The 20,561-nt window shown below is 36.2% G+C and overlaps 1 protein-coding gene across 5 annotated transcripts in view; it reads right to left on the bottom strand.

Annotated features, from left to right (window-relative positions):
- Positions 1 to 20,561, bottom strand: part of DNM3 (dynamin 3) — a 585,714-nt gene that overhangs the window by 267,478 nt on the left and 297,675 nt on the right. For all 5 annotated transcript variants that reach the window (XM_057507881.1, XM_036918454.2, XM_036918458.2 and 2 more), the window contains one exon: positions 11,445 to 11,558. In XM_057507881.1, coding sequence (XP_057363864.1) covers positions 11,445 to 11,558 — 114 coding nt within the window. The remainder of the gene's footprint in view (positions 1 to 11,444; positions 11,559 to 20,561) is intronic.

The following is a 20,561-nucleotide window of genomic DNA, read 5'->3' as shown; positions in this document are numbered from 1 at the left end:
AAAAAGTCTTCAATGTTCAATCTTTCATCTTTTTAATAAGCTTCGGGGAAGGTTCAGCATAACTGTGAAGTGTACATATGCCATAGACCTATCATAATTATATTTTAAAAATCTATTAGAAACACAAATTGCCCAAAAGTCTTATGAGTAATCATTTTACCCCCCAGAAAAAGTTACAGTTTTTCAGGCTCAAATATTTTTGGAGATTTCAGTTTAATAGAACTGTTTCATATTAAAGGATAATGTATGAACTCACAAATATTTCTTTCTATCTTTTCAGGTTGCATGAATTCAGTCCTTTAACTGAACTGAGTTAACTGGATCAAATTATTTATGGGAGAGAGGGAAAGCTATACAGAATTACAGTAATTTTTAACTTCCACCAATATGCTCTTTTGTAAGTGAATCACCCTATAACTATTTTCTGTTGCACTGAATGCAGCAACAATAACAAAATAGTTTCTTAAGGTACTTGTTTTTGTATATTCTGACCTTGTAATTATTTAAATAGCAGCCAAGTTTACTGATATTTTTCATTCTGTAAAGAATAAAAAGTCCTCTACTCAGAAGTGATGACCAGAAACAGAATCAGACATTGTTTTCTTGAAATTAATAAATAAATGGAAAATTCTACTTATCAGCTCTTTGTTAAAACTGTACCATATCTAATCACTGCATGAAAGTTGAGATGTGTAGAAAACTGTCATTTTTTTAGTCTCTAAAAGCTAATTTGCTCTCCATAAAGTTTCTATTTGCTATTTTCTCAGAATTTTACAATTAAAGGAAAATCATAAACTATTTGTTTTCTTTAAAATTATTTGAAAAAACTCCTAAGTACACACTCCTGGGACAATAAGGATTGGTTTGGTTTGGTTTTGTTTTTTTTTTTAAGAAATCCCACTTACTATAATTTTGGCTATCTCAGTATTTTGTTTTTTAAAGGGCAGAGGAGTTTGTTAAATCCTCTACAGATATGAATTGATCATTTATATTAAAACAGCCCATATACTATTCTATACTCACCAGAATTAAATTTTCTATCTGTATATTTAACACCGTTAACTCTTTCTTATATGAATTACAAGGAAATTCTCCAAAGAGTGTGGTCTTGCTTTTTGAATATGAAATGAAGTTTCCTTTTCTATGTTTAAGTCACTAGTTTGTAACTATTGCACTAACAATGTCCAAAACACATTCTGAGCATCACTGTGGGTAACTTGTTCGTTTCCACCCTTTTGATTCATGGCACAGCCCTGTAGTTAAGAGGAGGAAAACTTAAGCCCACAACTGCTTTTATTTGTTTTTCACATCCATACTTAAAAACTTTCCATTAAAAAGAATATAAGAAATTTAAATAAGTTCCTGTTGCTTAACAAAGTATTGGCAAAAATACATCCCCGTGTAAAATCCCACTATCAAAGCATCAGATACCAAAGTTGGCTGGATGAATTGCCAAATACATTGGGCTCATTAATTATTTTGAAAATGGCTGCCGTTTCCATGTAAATGACAATTTTCTTTTTCACGGGCAAGGTTAAGGTACTTATCTACTGTAAGAAACATGTATAAACATAGACTTTAACTTCAGTGTTAAAATATGCAGAGTTTTTGTGAAGAGGAAAAACATCTGGTTCAATTACTCTGAACTCTGACTACATGTGGGCCAGTAATAATATGAACTGAATTTAAGAATAAACCTTGTGCTTAATCTTTGTTTTTTTGTTTTTTCCTTCAAATTTCAATGTGAGTTTTCTGTTATGTCAGTTATCCATGTTAGCACATTTGGAACAAGTGTATAAGTATACTTTCTGAATAAAGTTGAAAGTCTAACTTGTTTTTAGTTCCATAATGTTTTAAGGTTTAATTCTATTGTGTGTTTTTTTCTCCCTTTCCCCTGGCCCTCCAAAATCACCATATCTGGAAAACAGACTGATTGTGTCTGCCCATGAGCAAAGGAAACCCGAAGGAACCAAGGGCCTGGCTGGACGGAGTTGTCATGTGTCTGCCTGTCTACACTTGCTGTGCAGAACATCCGCTCACCTGTACAGCAGGCACAGACAGGCAGTCACATGACAACCCAGCCTGAATGACAACCAGCCATTGAAAGAAAGCAGCCCTCACACCATAGCATCTACACCAAGAGCTACAACCAAAATGAGGGGCGTGGGGGCCTGGGATTTTAATCTGTTGGTTTAATACTTAACTCGTATGTATAATTTTATTTTGATTCAAATATTGAAACCCACCAAAAGTAAAGTGAGTGGTGCCTATGAAATATAATAAAACCCATTTCTGAAAATGTTCCTGTGCTTTCTATAATTCTCTTTTCCTAATGGTTGTCAGTAAATGACTAGCTTTGACATTTATTGTACACAATTTTGCTGCACCCCATAATCAACAGGACAAAATAACATACCTTCAGCCTGATGCTTAACAAAGAATAAATTATTCTAATAATTCTATTCCAAAAACTAAGTTCAGTTTTCTGTATCAGGATTTTTTAAGAGAGAGGGGGAGAAAAAGTAAAACAGAAAAGGGATGATGTCCCAGGGGATCGCATACTTGGAGTTAATAACCTCGCCAGTTTGGGTCTGGGTAAAACACAGTGAAAAGAGTATTTATTTACAACATATTTTTCAAATGTATTCAAATGATTGTTTCTCATCTTTTGATGTATAGAAAGTTGAGACTGATGCTTTGATATTCCAATTGTCATGATATATATACAGATTTATTATGTCAATTTTTAATTAAGCAGGGGCCTACACTGCAGTTTTAAGGGAGAATTTACGGGGCCAATGCACTCCCTTGGAATACACGCTCCCATTCACCATAAACTTTCAAACTCTTAAGCTGTTCAAGCAATTCAATTTTCAAAAAGAGCAAGAAAAGGGATAATGGGTATGCAATGCCTATCTTGCCATATTTTTTGAGGAAATGTCAAAACTTCAGTTTATACACTGAACTGCAGTGAAATGACCAGGTCATTTCAAACATATATGACTATGTCAAACACATAAGGGTAAATAGTAGGGAGATGGATAAAATTCGAAATTTCACAACTTTGATTTGGCTCATTGAAATGTTTTAACTTTAGTATTTAAAATTAATGTTCGTCTTCCTTAGAAAAATTCTGGTCAAACTTAAAAAAAGGTAGCCCAAGGCTATCCAAAATTTTCAGGCTTTTTGAAACCTAATTAAATATTGCAAATATATACTTTGGACTAAGCAAACTATTTTCATTCAGATATTTCATTTGTAGAGTGAAAGATTTAGTCTTAAGGATAAATACACCATGAGTTTCAAAATTTCCACAATTTTTTGATATTTTACCAATTGTGACACTACATGTAGTTCCTTTAAAAAACAAAACAAAACAGTGATTGCACAAAACTCTGAAGCAAAAATATGATTAAGACTAAATTCTCACATTTAACAATCTGGCCAAGGAAGACAGTTCATCTGCTAAAATATGCTTCTGCAAAGCACATTGTGCAATGGTCTTTACCTTAAATAAAACTCCCATTATTAACAAAGTCCTAAACAATAGTTCACAAAATGTAAACTATAAAAAGGAAGTCACTATAAGTGTGTCACAGAATATTTACATAGTACCACCAATTTCAAAGGCTTTATATAATCTAATTTACATGTTCATATAATATGTAAATATGCAATAATTTACATATTATAAATTGTAACATGAATATATCATATGCTTCATTTGATCTATATATTATAATACATAATTTACAAACACCACAAGCAGACAACCACTTATGGATCATTTTACTGGCCCCTACAAGGCAGTCTCAGGATATTGCTTTAGAGCTCTGCAGATGACACAACAGCAGGGACAGAACATAAAGGAGACTGTTCATTTCCATCAAATTCCAAAGGGAAAACTAGAAGGCCAGCAGGGTCATCGTTAAGTGAGCCACTCCAGAATAATGTTTCAAATCATTTTCCCTTAAAACGTGAGGTTAACTAAATCTTAGTTTATGTTTTTTTCCTTAGCTCCCCCCCAAAATGCTTGAAAGAACATTATGTATATTTATATTCATTAAATGAGGCACATAAAAAAATTTTACTCTTCCAGGAAAGGGTAATAAAAAGGGTAATATTCTTCTAGTATAAACTTTTGAGTAGGACAAATAGTATATATAGGGAAGTGGGTTTGGGTCTGTAAAATTATTAATAAATTTGAAATAACATTTGCCATTATAGGCAGTTGCATAACACTAGGTATTTTTCAAAATTATAAGTCTGTGCATAATGCCAGAATGTGTAAATGTTGGTATGAAATAATCCTACTTTAAAAAGCATAACAGAAAATAGCTTATGTATGTGAGAAAAAGTACACACAACCACGATCACGAAGAATTTTAAGTAACATAAGCATTTTAAAGTCCAATTTTTCATGAGACATTTTTTGTAAAAATATCTAATTTTTGCTAACTAAAACAACAAGGAGTGTGAATCATGCTCACAGGGTCAGTCCTGCCCTCCTCATCACAGGGAATGCAGACAGGCAGGAAACGGGCAGAATCTTGAAAGCTTCAGTAAAAATTGAAAGACCTGAAGATTTCTATAACTTTTTGGTCTCACAACTTTGGCCATGCAGGATAGCCAAACATATAGCTGTCATTCTGTTCCCTGTTACCGAAGTTACATTTCTCATCTGTTACAACTATATAATAAAAACAATACTAAGTAGATATCCCTATACAAGAATTATATAATCTCCTTATCAAACTATCCAATACTTCAACCCACAAAAATGAGGCCTGTAATTTTTTAAGAGTCCAAAGAATGTCCTTATTCCAATGCAGATTTTGGATTTTCTGCAATAGTGTAAGGTTCATACATTTCCATTAGAAACACTTCTGTTGAATTACCCTACTTTCCTATGAATATTCCATTATGATTTTAATCTTCATGTCAGAATATAGAAAATAATAAATATAGTCTGTGTATTATGTTTATACATAAACTAGCAATCCCCTTTCTCCAGAGATTTTAACTATCATTTACACATTTCTCATTGTTATTAAGAAAAATAAGGCTCTTTTCTCCTGGAATCAGACTATACTATTCTTCTACAATTCACCTTTTATAAATAAACGACATCACTTTTTCCCAAATCTGACTTTAAAGTATTAATGTAAAACTATCTAAACCCAAAATCCAAAATCTATTTTATTCCAAAACTTTTCCCTTTTCCAAATCCCTCGCAAGAACTGTACAAAATATATTTACAATGTATGAAAATAACACTGGGAAATAATTTTCTGCTTACATGCTCTTCAGGCCAGGAAGTTATATAGTCAGAAGAGAAAAAAAAAATCCATTCACCTTCAATGATGGAAATTAAAATTTTAAGACAATCTACCTCTAATGGTAATTTTACCCTGTAATTCAATAAATTAGTTTAAGCACATGAGATACCAGGATGGGATGAATTATTACACTGCACTTATTTGTTTTCTGAATCACATCTTCACTCACCCAGTATTTACATGATGCCATATCAATGCTCTGTCTCTGAACAATGAACAGTGAATAAGACAATGGCTCCTGGTCTCAAGAAGCTTACAGTTCAGCAGGAACTTAAATGTTCAACCAATACTTGTATGTGTGAGGAGTTGTCATGTCAATCTTCACCCTCTGAAAAAATCTCTTAAATCCTTCCATTTCCATCAATTTCCGTCAACCCACCCAAGCCCAGGCTGCTATTCTCTCTTATGTTGACCACAGCCATAGCTCTCTAACAACTCCCCAACACAGTTTTGTCCTCCTTCAATCCATTCTCTACAAGGCAATCAGATAGATCTGCAAAAAAAATTCAAATCATATTATGTGACTCTCTAGCTTAAAAACTTCAAAGGCTCCTCATCATGCTTAGGATCAAAATCCTTAATTTTTAAAGAGCCCTTTTCTCTGTTTCAGTCACACTGGCCTTAATTCAGTTTCTTAAATTCCTCAGGCTCAGTCTTGCCTCAAGACATTAATAAAGTCCTTCTCTGACCACCCAAATTTAACATCCCCCCATGCTGTGATCCCCACTGCAGACACACTTCGAGTCAAACACATAACTAGATTTATTTTCTTTGTAGCTTGTAATCTGCATCTGACAGGATTTCCTGTTTGTTTACATGTTTTCTTTATTGGGAAATATCCTTCACGAGGGCAGGTAGCATGAATTTCAATACACAACAGGTACGCAGAAAGTATTCGTTGAGAAATGATCAGGTGATTAAGAGCATAGCACTGACACTCAGGGGCTGGCTAAGTTACTCATTCTCTGTGAGTCTCAATCTTCTTTTCTAAAATGGAGAACGTAAATAATGTATTGGCATAACTCAGTGTCTGGTAAACTATCAATACTCAATAAATGTTAACTATTATGATGGATGATCATCATCATCAAGATTATCACTCACTGAAAGCTGGTCTTTAATAGTTTAAGCTGGTAGAATGAAGAGTCGAGAAACTATTTACAACCACAATTACTGTAGAAAGATAAACCCAGGTACAGGCCTATGTAACCCCTAGAAATGTGCTCAGGGACACCTGTGTGGGAAATTTCAGAGTCTAGGTTACTGGAGCATGACTCAGAAAGACAGCCAGATTTAGGCAACTCCCCTTAGTGCTTAGTTATAACTGTCTAACCCTGTAAAAGATGGTTTATTTATTTGTATGTTGCAGAGAAAGCCCCAATCTTAGAATGATGTTAAAGGATAACATACAGTCAAGTATGATTATATCTATCATAGTTGTCTACTACATTGTACTATAAAGACTCTTGAAGATAACACATGGAAATAACATTGCCTGTGACACAGATGGAAACCTATTAACCTCATCTACCAGTAATATTACAAATAACATTATTGTAATGTAGAATAATGGTTCACAAAGTACACTCCATGGATGCCTGAGGGTGTTTGCGAATCTGACAAAATTTCAAGGGTAGGGTGGATAGATCCATTCAAGATGGGGAGAAGGCAGGAACAATGCTGGGACTATTACAGTCCTACCAACTCTAACTCAAAACTATTACACAAGGTCATCATGCCATTGCCTCAGCCAGCTTGAAGGAAATCACATATTTTGACATCATTATCTCTGACTCTTAGCTGAGGTGTAGGAGGACACATAACCTGGAGGGAAGGGGGCATGGCAAGTCTCACTGAAGGAATGGGATCTGAGTTCCCTCTTATTGTCTAAACCTTACCATTCTCTGCTACAAAACCCAGATCCCATACATCCTATCTAATAATATGAAATGGCAAAAAGTTAGAAATTAGAAGACATGTGAGTCACAGAATGACATTACAGTGGGAGAGCAGTGTTACTTGTAATGGCAGAAACATATGTGTGTGTGAATAAATGTGATACCTAAAAATTTATATATATAAATTTATATGTAATTTATTATATATATAATATATAATTTAATAAGTCCTATAAAATTATAAAATTTAAAATACATAGAAATTTATATATAATAAATTATATACGTATATATATAATATACATATAATATATAATTTCTTAAGAGTCCTATAAAATTCCTTTGAGGTGGTCTGGTCAGCAGTGGTCCCCATTTGTTAAATGAAAACACTGGCTCAGAGAAGAGTAACTTGTTTCAACATTGGCAGTTAGAGCAAATCCACCTCGTTCAGTGCCGCCCCCTTTGCCCTGCACCAAGCACGTGGTCGACAGGGTCTTTTGTTCAGTTAATGTCCTCTTGAAACACAATCTGAGCCACTGTTCTTTAACCACAAATGTATTTCACAAGTCATCTATATTTATTACAAAACTGTCATAAATAAAACTGTATCTATTCATATGACATAATATACTATTTACTCAACAGCCAGTTAGGTCATTACGAAAACATATCAGTCTACTTACACAAGAAAACAGGAGGATGGTAGAACACAGAAAAAAATGTGACAGCTCTGTATGGAACTTTAAATATAAATTTACTGTTGAATAAATGAATTATAACTAACTTCATAATATTTGCTATAACATATTTGTTTAACTAAAAAAAGACAGATTGTCATGTAACAGGATTTCCAAAGTGTGAAGGTGGTGAGATAGATACAGGCAGATATCATAGGGACAAAACACAGCACCCAGTTTACCAACAAATCTGACTCCATGAGCAGAGTTAGAACTGCAGCCTCGCCTCCCAGCAGACACTACTAATAACTGTTGAATACTAGCGAAGAGCGTGGAACAGTGCTGCCCCTCTTTTCGTCCTGACAGCAGGCCAGAGGCGGTCTGCAGTGGCAGGAAGCTCTGTCAAGAGAAACGGAGCAGGGATAACAGTGGTGGTGGCCGAGGGCTGGTGAGGTGGAATGAGTATGACTATGACTCCAGGGGAAAAAGGCTCTTCCCCACTGACACAGACGATGTGAAGCTAGGGGTCATTCATGAAGCATGCATTAATATTTTGAAAACTTCCTATCTTGTTTCCTAACCATAGTTTTAAATGAGTTAATGGAAGCTAAGCATGGCAGTGCAGCTGTACGTTGTTGGCCCATCAGTTTGCTACCCTGAACATGAGTGCTCCTCTCCCACCACACCCAGTACAAGCCACCATCTTCCCTTGCCTGGACCGCTGCTACAGTCTCCTAGCTGGTCTCCCTTTTCTTTTAGTCTTGCCACTCCCCTCCTTCCACACACACATTCCGTCCCACATCCCATGCCCAACCCAGCAGCCCGAGTGAGCTCTCTTAAACATTAATCCAATCATGCTACCCCTGTCGGAACATGCTAATACTTTTCCTTAGAATAAAATCCAAGTCATCGGGTAGGGCCTTAATGGGGCTGCTGCCACTGGTACCTCTGATTTATTCCCCATCTCTTCCTCCAATTGCTCTTACATTCCAGCCACAGGCGCCTTGCCGACTCCCACCCAGGGGGGTTTATATTCATAGTTCCATCTACCTGGAATGTTCTTCCAAAGTCTATACAGCTCATCATTCTGACTGTTGCCTCAATATTATTTCCTCCCAAGTACCCAATCTAAAGGTTCCTCCCCATCACTTTCTAGCTCACTTCCCTATTTTATTTTCTTCAGAGACCTTAATATCTGATATTGTATTAGTCTACTTCTTAGTTTCATAGAGCAACTTTGTCATTTTCTCTTTCTTGAAATGGTCTAAACTGAACATTTTCCTAAACTTTCCTCATCTAAATCACTCTAATTTTTTTCAAGGGTCATTTCTACCCCAACCCCTCATGCCCAACCACCCTCTACACACACACGTTTAATAAAATGGTCTCTGGCACTCAGTTAATATTATAACTGAACACATGTATTTTCTGTTTGTTGTAATCAAGAGCTCATGAGGAAGCTTCAGCAGCAGAGATGTTGTAAAACATTATCCTGGACAGGATGACGTGGTGACCATTAGCTCACCAAGCCCTCAAAGCTTCTTCTTTCCCTACAGGGAGCATCACGTGCCTTTCGATGGCCACATAGCCAGATCAAAGAACCCTAAAGTCCTACTCCAACAGCAGTAGTTAATTCCAGCCTTCAGAGGCCCTAATACTAACACCCTGGCGAAGGTCAATGCTGAGATGCCTGGAACTCACCTTAATAAATCTTCTGTGGGATGAGATTGACTTAGACAACTCTAGCATCTCTAGGATTCCTGCCTGCATTTGTGGTTGAAGACATAAGCTCTGAAGCCAGAGAGCCTGGGGGTTCAAATTTCTGCTTTGCCATGAATTAGCTAAGTGCCCTTCAGAAGTTAGTTAATCTCACCAACACCATACATTCTACAATAGGGGAAACTGAGCCCTTATAGAAATGACTTTTCAGAAGGTTTTTTTTTTAGTTTATCCCTCTGAAAAATGGGGGTAATAACAGTACCTATCCTTAGAATTGTAATGTAAATGAATTAATAAATACATGTATATATACAGTACATATATGTAAGTGTATATGAGACATCAGCTATTATTATTATGATTCCTCAGCAAAATCTTTTGCTTTCCCTAGAATAACTGATAAAGGACCAAGACTAATGTGTATTTAAATGTACATAAATAATCATCTAAATCCTTGCAAACAAACATATATGAGAGAAGATCTCTCAGGGCAACTGAACACAAAAGAAGATAATCTACTTATAGATTCTTATATCTGGGGAGGTGTCTTAGAGCTCCTGAACTGTGGTCTTTAAAGACTGGAACTTCCCGCAGAATGACAGGGTGTCTAAGCAGCCCACACAGCTAAGAAACCGTTGCTAATCCTCAGACTCACAATAACCAAATCCACATTTGACTGATGCCAATGAACTACATGACATAAAAATTTTATAAAGCTTTTGAGTAGAAAATTTCTTTGGACATTTGTATAGAATTTGTTTTCCCTTGCTGCAGAAAATTACTGGCCATCAACAGATCATCTGATATTTATTCAATACTCAACGGTGTTCAAAGAACTTAGGAAACAAAAAGAATTATATAAGACATGGACCTTTTCTTCCAACAACTGACACAGGTACCTTGTAGTACTTTCAAAAGGTATCAAGCCACGATTGGAAGGACTTCCAACTCTGAAATGCACACCCTTTGCAGCCAAATAAAATAAAGATAATCCCACTTGTAGTTTTGCTCTCACAGCACGTTCTTATTTAAAGTTTGCATGCTGCATTATAAGCCCCCAAAACTTCTTGGATCAGACCAGGGATATTAAAATATAACTTAGTTTCCACTCATGCCCTCTCAAATTCAGCAGTATCACTTTATAGAACTCTGATGGCTCTGCAAGACCAATAATTATTTTTTGTGCGTGCTTTTGTAGCTATTATATTTAAATGAGTAGTAAGTCACAGGACCAAAATTATTAACATCTAACATGAATGAGAACACCATAATTATCATAATTCATGCTTTAACACAGAAATTAAATTCTCAAAGAACAAAATTCACATAAATAATTATCAAGACTCAGTTGACGACTAGTGATTTGGGTATTCTCAAAAGCCTGTCATTTGAAGCAGATGTCACAGCAACAATTCCAAAATACCTTATTAATTCTGCATCAATGCTATTAATTTCATTCTTAAGATTCTCTATATCCTTGGGTCTTTTCAACATATTATTTAATGAAAATCACTTTCACTGTATCATTACCTTGCCAATATCACAAAGAAGGACATTTCCAAATTTGGCCCCTAACTCCATTTCTTCAGGTATGCAGACATGTGACTACACCAAAGAAATGAAGGAAATTTGAGGGGAACATTGTAAAATTGAAAATCTTTGAGGAAATCAGTACTCCTTCAAACAACATCTCAAGCTAAGTATTACTCAATGAGAACCACTCATGTCTCCAAACTGTATATCACAATAATATTAATTGATTTGAAATTGGAAACACATTAATAAGAAAATTGTCACTCTCTGTGGCTTACCTCATCATCTTTGTACCAGGACAAGCTTTCAGCAGTAAGGACAAACCAGTATCCCTTAGAGCCTCCTTTCATGATGCCAATGTTGCTGATGGTTAACCAGCCCTTGCGAATCACCTACAAGAGAGCACAGTTTGCAGGTTGTTGAGTTTAATATGAGACAATGGAGAGCACAGGTCTTGAACCAAGTGTAGTTTAAAACAGGATACAAATTGAACAGCGTATTTCCCCAAAACCCAACTAGTAAACTAGTCAAGATAGTTTTTCTTCCCAAACTACAGATAACCAGAGGGAAGTCTCTCCCATCAAATAAACAAAATCAAAGTCATGAGCTTATATGGATGGAAGAAGAGGAGTGACTGAAACGACAGGAATGAAATGAGGCAGACGAATAGGCTTGTGCCAGGCCTATCTGGGACAGTGATGCCACAAATAAAACATACTTAGTGAACTGGGGAAACAACAGACTCCCCATGCACACTGCCTCTTCTCCTCCCTCTCCTAGTCCATTTGTATGCCCGGTTTTCATCTTGTTAGGATTTCCTCCAGAGACTGGCCACCAAGTCATAAAAGAAGAAACTCAAGCCAACCAATTAGTTCCTTGCTAACAGCTCTGGAGATGAATTTAAAAAGCTGGAACAATAAGTTACAATTAAAAGTTTGGTGTTTTTTAATGGTTTAGATTTATCTTCCCCTTCTGGTTGTTATTTGCCATTCTAAAAAATATGTAGCATCTTCATCAAAATCTTTAAACCTCTTTAAAACTTCAACAACTTGGGTTTCTGATTAGAAAGAAATGATTTTATAAATAGAATTTAAGTGAAAATCTATTGCTGTAAGGTTAAACTCTGTTTTCCATATGGCATGGTTTACCATCTTTTCTATGCTACAAAATTTTTGTCTTCATAGAAACTAGAAATGAACTACTATATGAAATTGTGTGGTACTGTCTAAATATCAAAAATCATCCTGGACCTACATTCGTTCAATACCCTATAGATTCTGAAATATTTAAGAAATCATTTATTGAATGACTAATGGGTATCAGTTCCTAAAGGAAGATGAAAATGAAAATACCTAATAATCAGATTTTTAAAAAAATATTGATACTACATTTTCTGTTTAAGGAGAGCCAATCCTAGGGAAAACTGAAATCAGCCAAGGTTGTCATTAATGATCTTCCAACCCTCTCTCCCAGGCCCAGTGCCCTTAAGTCTCTGTCTCAGCATCTACTTTGTAGTCATCTATAACTTTTATCAACTCCCACAGAGAACCACGCTCAGTCCCAGACTAATGCAGTTCTCTCCATCATTCAAAATTACTCCTTCCTCTTACTCTTTCTTTCAGAAAGACAGAAACAATACTTCTCAAAGTATGGTTCCTATCAGCTGTATTATTATCACTGGGATGTTTCTAAAAATACAGACTTTTGGGCTACTTATCAGTTCAAATGAATCAGAATATGTACATATGAAGCCCAGGAATCAACACTCTAACATGTTCCCAAAGTGATTCTTACTCATACTGAAGTTTGATGACCCTTGTGTTTACACATACATCAAAACTTCATTCTCCTTAGAGCAAATGATCTCATCTAATTTTTAAATCAGAAGGAACTGGTCAAATTATTTCACACCAACATTGTTATCCACTCTGCCAGGGCTTACAAATACCATACTGATCATGGTACTAAATGAAAGTATACTTATTATTTCATTTTTTCAGGTGTCTTTGGATAGATGGCAAGTCTTCCAGATAATCCACAGATTTCAATAAGAGAATCACTATTTGATTTACTGGTAGAAAAGGCTGGCTCCATCAAGGACAACCATGAATTCAGTTCAACAAATGTTTCTTAAGAACCTATCATATGTCTAGACGAAAAAAACATTACAATGCCACAAGTCCCACCCTCAGGAATCTTATAGTTTAGTATGGAAGGTAGATCCTAAAGAGGTAATTTCAGTCTAATAGTGCAGTAGGAGATGTATACCAAGCAACAGAATGGCACTCAACACAACTTATGAAGGTGGAGAATAGGCTTTCCTTAAAGAGGTGGAGCCTCAGAAGAGACTGGAAAAGAAACAGAATTAGGTGAGGACATAATCTTGTTTGCCTATTTGTTCATCTGTATGAAAAAGGACAAACAAAAACAAAATAAGAGCCACATAGCACAAGAAAATGTAAGATGGTGCTGAAGTTGAGGCTGGCGAGGCAGGTGGGATAAAGTCAGAGTGGATCTAGTTCCATGAGACCCCAAATTTAGTGATATCACTTTCCTGGCAGTATTAATATAAATTTCAAGTACACATGTAAATTTTGTAAATGATATAAGATCATTGTATTAATAAATTATGTGCATCACATGGAATACACAAAGAAATTTAAAAGTATGATATGAAATTGAACTAAATATTTAATTTTTTATGTTGTAGAGGAAATGTATTTTGTTACATTTATTGCTTCATTAATAACTTCTGACATATACAGAGTTAGGGTGCTGGTATCAATATGTATATTAAATATTAACAAATGTGAACTGTATTCTTATTTCCTAAATAAAAATACATATAAGTAGATGTTCTACTATATCCTCCTGCATTCCAGTGGATTTTGCACACTCCCTTGAACAGACAAACCAGGTTATTTAAGCTATTGCAATAGTCCACATGAGAAATAGCCAAGGTGTTAACTAAAGCCACGATGTAATAAGGATGAAAATAAATGAACCTACAGGAGAAACACTTATTTGATAAAATCAACAGGACTTATGACTAGGTGAGAGAGAGATTAATGAAGGTAATACTCTAGAACTGCACTGTACAGTAGCCACTAGCCACACATGGTTATTGGGTCTTAGGGACTAGTTTCAATTCAGATGTGCAATAAGTATAAAATGCACACTGGATTTGGAAAACTTAGCACAAAGAATAATAATACTGTAAAATATCTCATTAAATGTTTTAGAATTTATCATATGTTGAAATGATAATGCTTTAGATAAGTTAAGTTAAATAAAAGCTGTTTTTCATATCCATTTCACCTACTTCATTTTATTTTTAAGTCAGGCGACCAGAAAATTTTATATTAGTTATGTGGCTTGCATTGTATTTTTACTGGACATTGTGCCGTTCTAGAATGATTGTGAAACTCTTGGGGCTACCAACTCAGAAGGAACAGAGGAAGAGAAACCATGTTTTGGGAAGTGGGGGAGCTGATGATGGATTCAGCCAAGGCCATGTTGAATTTGAGGCACCTGTGGGAAATACGCATACAAGTGCCCTGATGTCTGAAGCAAAGGGAGATACTAGGACTGGAGATGGAGACCTGCAAGTTATCAGTTTACATACATATAGCAGTATATTGTGATATGTGTGTCTGTATACATGTCTGATACATGTATATATACACACACATATGTCTCTCTATATATAAACATTAGATAGGAATATAACTAGAAAGTGAACATAACTATATAGTTTAACTTTGGGTTGTAATAGCGGTGGCTCATGGTGGAATCCTGGGGAAATAACATTTCAGAGGTGGTCAGAAAAGAGCCTGAAAAGGAGTGTCAGAGGAATAGGAGTAAAATCATGGCAACACAGTCAAGGTGAATTTCAAGGACTGTGTGGTTGGGAGTGTCATTCAGCACAGAAAGAGGCATGCAGTGCAGATGTCCTAGTGTCTTCAGCTATGCCAGTTGCAATGTAGTAGTGGAACAAACCAGAGTTCCTTGGGTTGAAAAGTAAATGGGAAGTAAAAATGGAGACAATGACTAAAAGGAACTCTATCCAGAGGAGGATGAAAGAGGGGTAAAGCCAAAATAGACACAGACGAAGGAGGTGTTTTTGTTGTTGCCAGTTTTTGATGTGGGTTTTTTTGTTGTTTTCTTTTGTTTTTAGTGAGGGAAAGAACTAAGCATAGTTTTTGCTTGAGGAGAAATAATAGTGCAGCATTAGGAGTTGGTGATTCAAGAAAAATGATACAAGGACAAGAAAGAGTGAGTCATGAGCTAACGAGCACGGAGCAGGGACAGTCCCTGAACAGGACCGATGCTGCCGCATCTTTGGAGCCGGGGCGGCTGGGAGAGTGAGGGCAGATGTGTGCTCTTTGTGAGGGGTAGGAATTCTAGGAAGGTTATATTTGATCTTTCCATTTCTCTTGGTAAGAAAAGAGACTAAATTATCTGCAGGAGAGTGAGGGTGAGATGTTGGAAAGAAGGCTTGAGGATAGTGTAAGCATTCAGACAGTGAGTAATTGAATGAGAGAGTGAACATAATTAGAATTAGTAAAAAAAAAAAAAAGTTTACAAAACACATTATAAAACTCCTAGAAAATAATATAGGAGAAAACTAGATGATCTTGGATATGGTGGAGTCTTTTTAGATATAACACCAAAGACACAACCCATGAAAGAAGTAATTGATAAGCTGGGCTTCATTAAAATGAAAAACTTCTGCTCTTTGAAAGATACTATCAAGAGAATTAGAAGACAAGCCATGGACTGGGATATAGTATCTTCAAAAAAAAAATCTATAAAGAACTATTACCCAAAATATGCAAAGAATTCAATAATAAGAAAACAAACAACCCAATTAAAAAATGGGCCAAAGACTTTAACAGATGCTTCATCAAATGGTAAATAAGCATATGAAAAGGTGATCCATATCATATGTCATCAGGGAAATGTAAATTAAAACAACAGTGAGATACCACCATACACCTATTAGGAAGGCCAAAATCTAGAACACTGACAACACCAAATGCTGACAAGGATGAAGGGCAACAGGACAGGAATGCTCACACATTCTGGTAGGAATACAAACTGGAATAACCACTTTGGAAGACAGTTGGTGCTTTCTTACAAAACTAAATACACTCTTACCATGTGATCCAGCAAGAGCAACCCTTGGTATTCATCCGAAAGAGTTTAAAACTTATGTACACACATGCATGTTTATAGCAGTTTTATTTATAATTGCTTAACTTGGAAGCAACTGAGATTTCCTTCAGTAGATGAATGGATAAATGAGCCATAGTATATGTAGGTAGTGGAATAGTATTCAGCAATTAGGAATAGTATTCAGCAATTAAAAGAAATGAGCTATCAAGCCATGAAAAGACATGGAGGAAACTTAGAGATGCATATTATTGCAACTATATGACATTATGGAAAAGCAAAACTATGGAGACAATAAAAACATCAGTGGTTGTTGGGGTGGGGGTGGGGGAAAAGCAGAGCACAGAGGATATTTTAGGTAGTGAAAATACTCTGTATGACATTATGATGATGGATATATGTCATCACACTTTTTTTCAAACCCATGAAATGTACAACACTGAGAGTAGACACTAAGGTAAACTATGGACGTCAGGTGATTATGATGGGTCAATGGAGTTAAAAAAAAATGTACCATTCTGGTGAATGATACTGACAGTGGGGGCTATGCATAAGTGGTGCCAGGGGGTACCTGGGAAATCCTGCACTTACCTCTCTATTTTGTTGTAAACCTAAAACTGCTCTAAAAAATAAGGTCTTTTAAAAAAAATGGCTGAATCTTACTATGCTGATGGACAGTGACTGTAATGGGGTATGTGGAGGGGACTTGATAATAGGGGGGGGTCTAGTAACCATAATATTGTTCAAGTAATTGTACATTAATGATACCAAAATAAAAAAACAAAATACAATAAAAAAATGGCTGAAAGATGAGAATGAAGACCACATCTTGCAGGTATATAATCAGCATAGTTTATTATTGTCTCCAGCAGAACTCTGCATAGTTGAAATAGAGAGAAGATAAATGGGAATTGATCTAGGGTTCTGAATTTCTGGACACAAGTGACCTCAGTGCTTGGGTGTAAAGATGTTGAAAGTTGGGGCAAGAGAGTAATTCAGGTCATCATGCATTCAGTCTAGGCCAGGCAGACAGAAGAGGCCAGGAGGGATCTAACAGATAGCTAGAAGATGAATAGATGAAGGGACTAGAGATGCCAATTAAGTAAAAAAAAGCAACAAAAAAACCCAGATACTATGTAAGTGGAGGCAAGAGTGGAGTTTTGGGAATTTAAGATGATGTGAAACAATAAATTGCCTGATCTTACTGGCACCACTGGATTCATCTCTCAAAGATGCACCACTATTTCCAGAAACACTGAATATGATAGCCTTAGAGAATATTTAGCAAACATCACTTTAGTCCAGTGGATATATTCAACTGACCTCTATGGAAATTATAAATTACTAATAACAGTTAAAATGAAATTTACAAAGAATCAACATAGAAAATAATTAGAATAGAGTATTATATTCTATGACATTATAGTCATTTGCATTGCAATAGGCTTTCTCACTTGGAGAGAAAAAGATGAGGATTACAGCTACCTTATTGTGAGTGTACTTGGCCAATGGCCCCTCATGGGCACCCACGGATGTGTGTTCAGCACTGAATGCTTTCAGCAAGTTGCTGTCATAGAAAGTTTACGGAGCTTTGGCCTAATTCTAGCCTTTCCTGGAAAAAAATGGAAGCGGATTTGCCACAAGTAGACATTTTTCCAATGACAATGAGCTCAAAATAAGAATTGAGGAAAGGCAATTCTTAATGTACTTTTTCACAAAAGAACTGAGAGAAAGATCACCAAATTAAGGTAAAAGAGTAGATAAAGATAGGAAAAGGCAAGCATTCAGGCAAAATGTTTAGAACACAAGAGGTAAGATTGCTAAGGGGAAATCAATAGAATGAAACAAAGGGAAGTAAATGAGAAAGGGAAGACAGAGACTAAATAAAATAATAAAATTTGTAAAGAATGTCAAGACAAACAGGATTGATTATAGTCTTTTCATAGAGAAAGATATAATATAAAATGTTAATTTTGCCTACAAATTTCAAATTAACAAAAAAATTAATCCATCAACGTTCAGTACTGTACCATTTACAGACTATTAGTGTTTGAGTATCAAATTCTGTCTTGAGTATCCAAGTAAACAAGGGCAAGCAAGCCCATAATTATGTGATTGGAGGGACTTTGAGAGCTGAAAGGGCATATTCATTTTGTAGGGCTTGAAGCAAACCAGTTTTTTAAGTTTATTGACATAAATGTCACCTAAGCTTTTCTGCCAAATACAGAAACTTTGAAAGCAAACGCAAGACTGGAAAGGGGACAGTGGAATAGCCCAGTCTCTTCTCTCGGTGATGAACTTAGTATAAAGAGTATGTATTCTAACTAGTTTCCCCCTTGCTGTGAGAATTCAGGCCTTGTCAGGGTTGGCAAACGTATATGTTAGGGATAAGTTTGGACCTCAACATCAGGCCAACACACTGGATCATAAAATTAATGCGTAAACAAGGAATACAATTATGGGGAGAAAAAAGTACATGTGGAAAAGTTCTAATGTGGCCAGTTTGGGGCCTTGAACATTGTGAGCAGGCGTTTTTGACCTTGGCCTTGCTGATGGTATACCACACAAGTTTTTCTCAGTTCTGCAACTGGCTTTCAACTGTTACAGCCTGAGTGGAGGTTGTAAACCATAGACTGATATGTTGATTTTGGCAGTTCACAAAAGCTTTTACACAGGCTTTATCCACAGGTGAGTAACTGCTTGTATAAAGCAGCTTCACACACTGCAGGGCCTACCTGGGTAAATGCTGCAGAGCTGCAGGGGCCCAGCAAAGGCACCGGCCAGGTGGTCACTCAGCTAGTTGGCAGGAACCTACCTTTGTGACAACAGGCATCCTCAGGGATAAAGGCTGCCTCTCCTTGAACTTGGCTGGCAGAGATTTTTATAAGCATGTGCCTGAGGCAAGGATTCAACTATATGAAAGAGTCCTTCCATAAATAGGTCTGGTAGGTCTCAGGAGGGAGAACTAGATTTACTACTTTTAAACTGAAAGGTAGCTGAGGTCAGTATGTACCACAGAGCACTCCTGAGGTGGGAGGTAGGAAGGGTTAGATTAGAGGCCTTCAGAGCCATTGTTTACCCCGGGCTAGGGCAAGGAGGGAACTGCAGAGAGCTAACCTTAACTCATGTGGCTTATTTACAGATTCAAGAGTTACCCCTCACCCCAGCACATCGTCTCAAGCTGGCTCTGGATTAATTACATAGACGGGAGAAAGTGTCTTAGGAGGCCTAGACTTCTAGATCAAGAAAGTATGTAATAAGAGGAAGAAAGGGAAACATAAAGGCAAAAGGAAAGTAAAAATTACGAGGTTTTGAATATGCTACACAGGAAAGGAAGGCAACTCAAAACCTGTGACTGGGGCTGCCATCACTGCAAAATGGTGACCCATTTCTAATAATCAAGGATAATAACAAAAGCTAACATTTAGTAAGATTGTGAGCTAGACATTATGCTGAGAGCTCAGCACATATTATTTATTGTAATCTACACAATAATCCTTTGAAGGAGGTAGTATTTGCCTTGTGTGACAGATGAGGAAACCGCAGTCAGGCTCCTGTTCACTGCCAAGCTTATGCCTGTAACCAATAGGCCTTCCAAATAGGAACTGATGTACTGTTTGTCATTTTATTCCACTTTACAGAGCACATTCAGAGGGTTCAGCCTCTTTGCACTTGGATAAAATAAAATCTCTCTGATGGTCTGATTTCAGAGCCCCAGCCCTTAACTACAAAACCTATAAGTTGGTTACAGTATTGTTTCTAATAGCAAGCAATTAGGAACAACCTATTTGACTAATTGGAAACTGGTTAATAGATTATGATATAATCCTCTGCTGTTAAATGAAACTGAGCAAAAATACTTAATACATGATGTAAGGAAGTATTTTTGAAAGGGAGGGCTAATAGTAGGTAGGATACTAGAGTCAGATTGTCCATGATTGCCTCTTAGTTCCAACGCACATTAACTGGGTGACTCTGGGTTAGTCTCTTCGCCTCAGTTCTGTTACATGGTATAATAACGACATCTGTAACGGAATTGTTATGAGGATTATGGTTAACAAATGTAAAGGATTTAGATCAGTACCTATTAGTATTACAGATGGTATTATTTCACTTACATTTGTTAATGTAAGAAAAGAAAAATAGACTGTAATATATACCAAAATGTTAATTATGACTGAAAATTGGTGGCCAGTTAGAGTTATATTTATGTCCTCCTT

The sequence above is a fragment of the Manis pentadactyla genome, chromosome 9, assembly GCF_030020395.1.
Source record: "Manis pentadactyla isolate mManPen7 chromosome 9, mManPen7.hap1, whole genome shotgun sequence".
Classification (NCBI taxonomy): domain Eukaryota; kingdom Metazoa; phylum Chordata; class Mammalia; order Pholidota; family Manidae; genus Manis; species Manis pentadactyla.
Note: the sequence above shows the minus strand (reverse complement) of the source record. Positions and strands in the feature narration are given on the sequence as shown.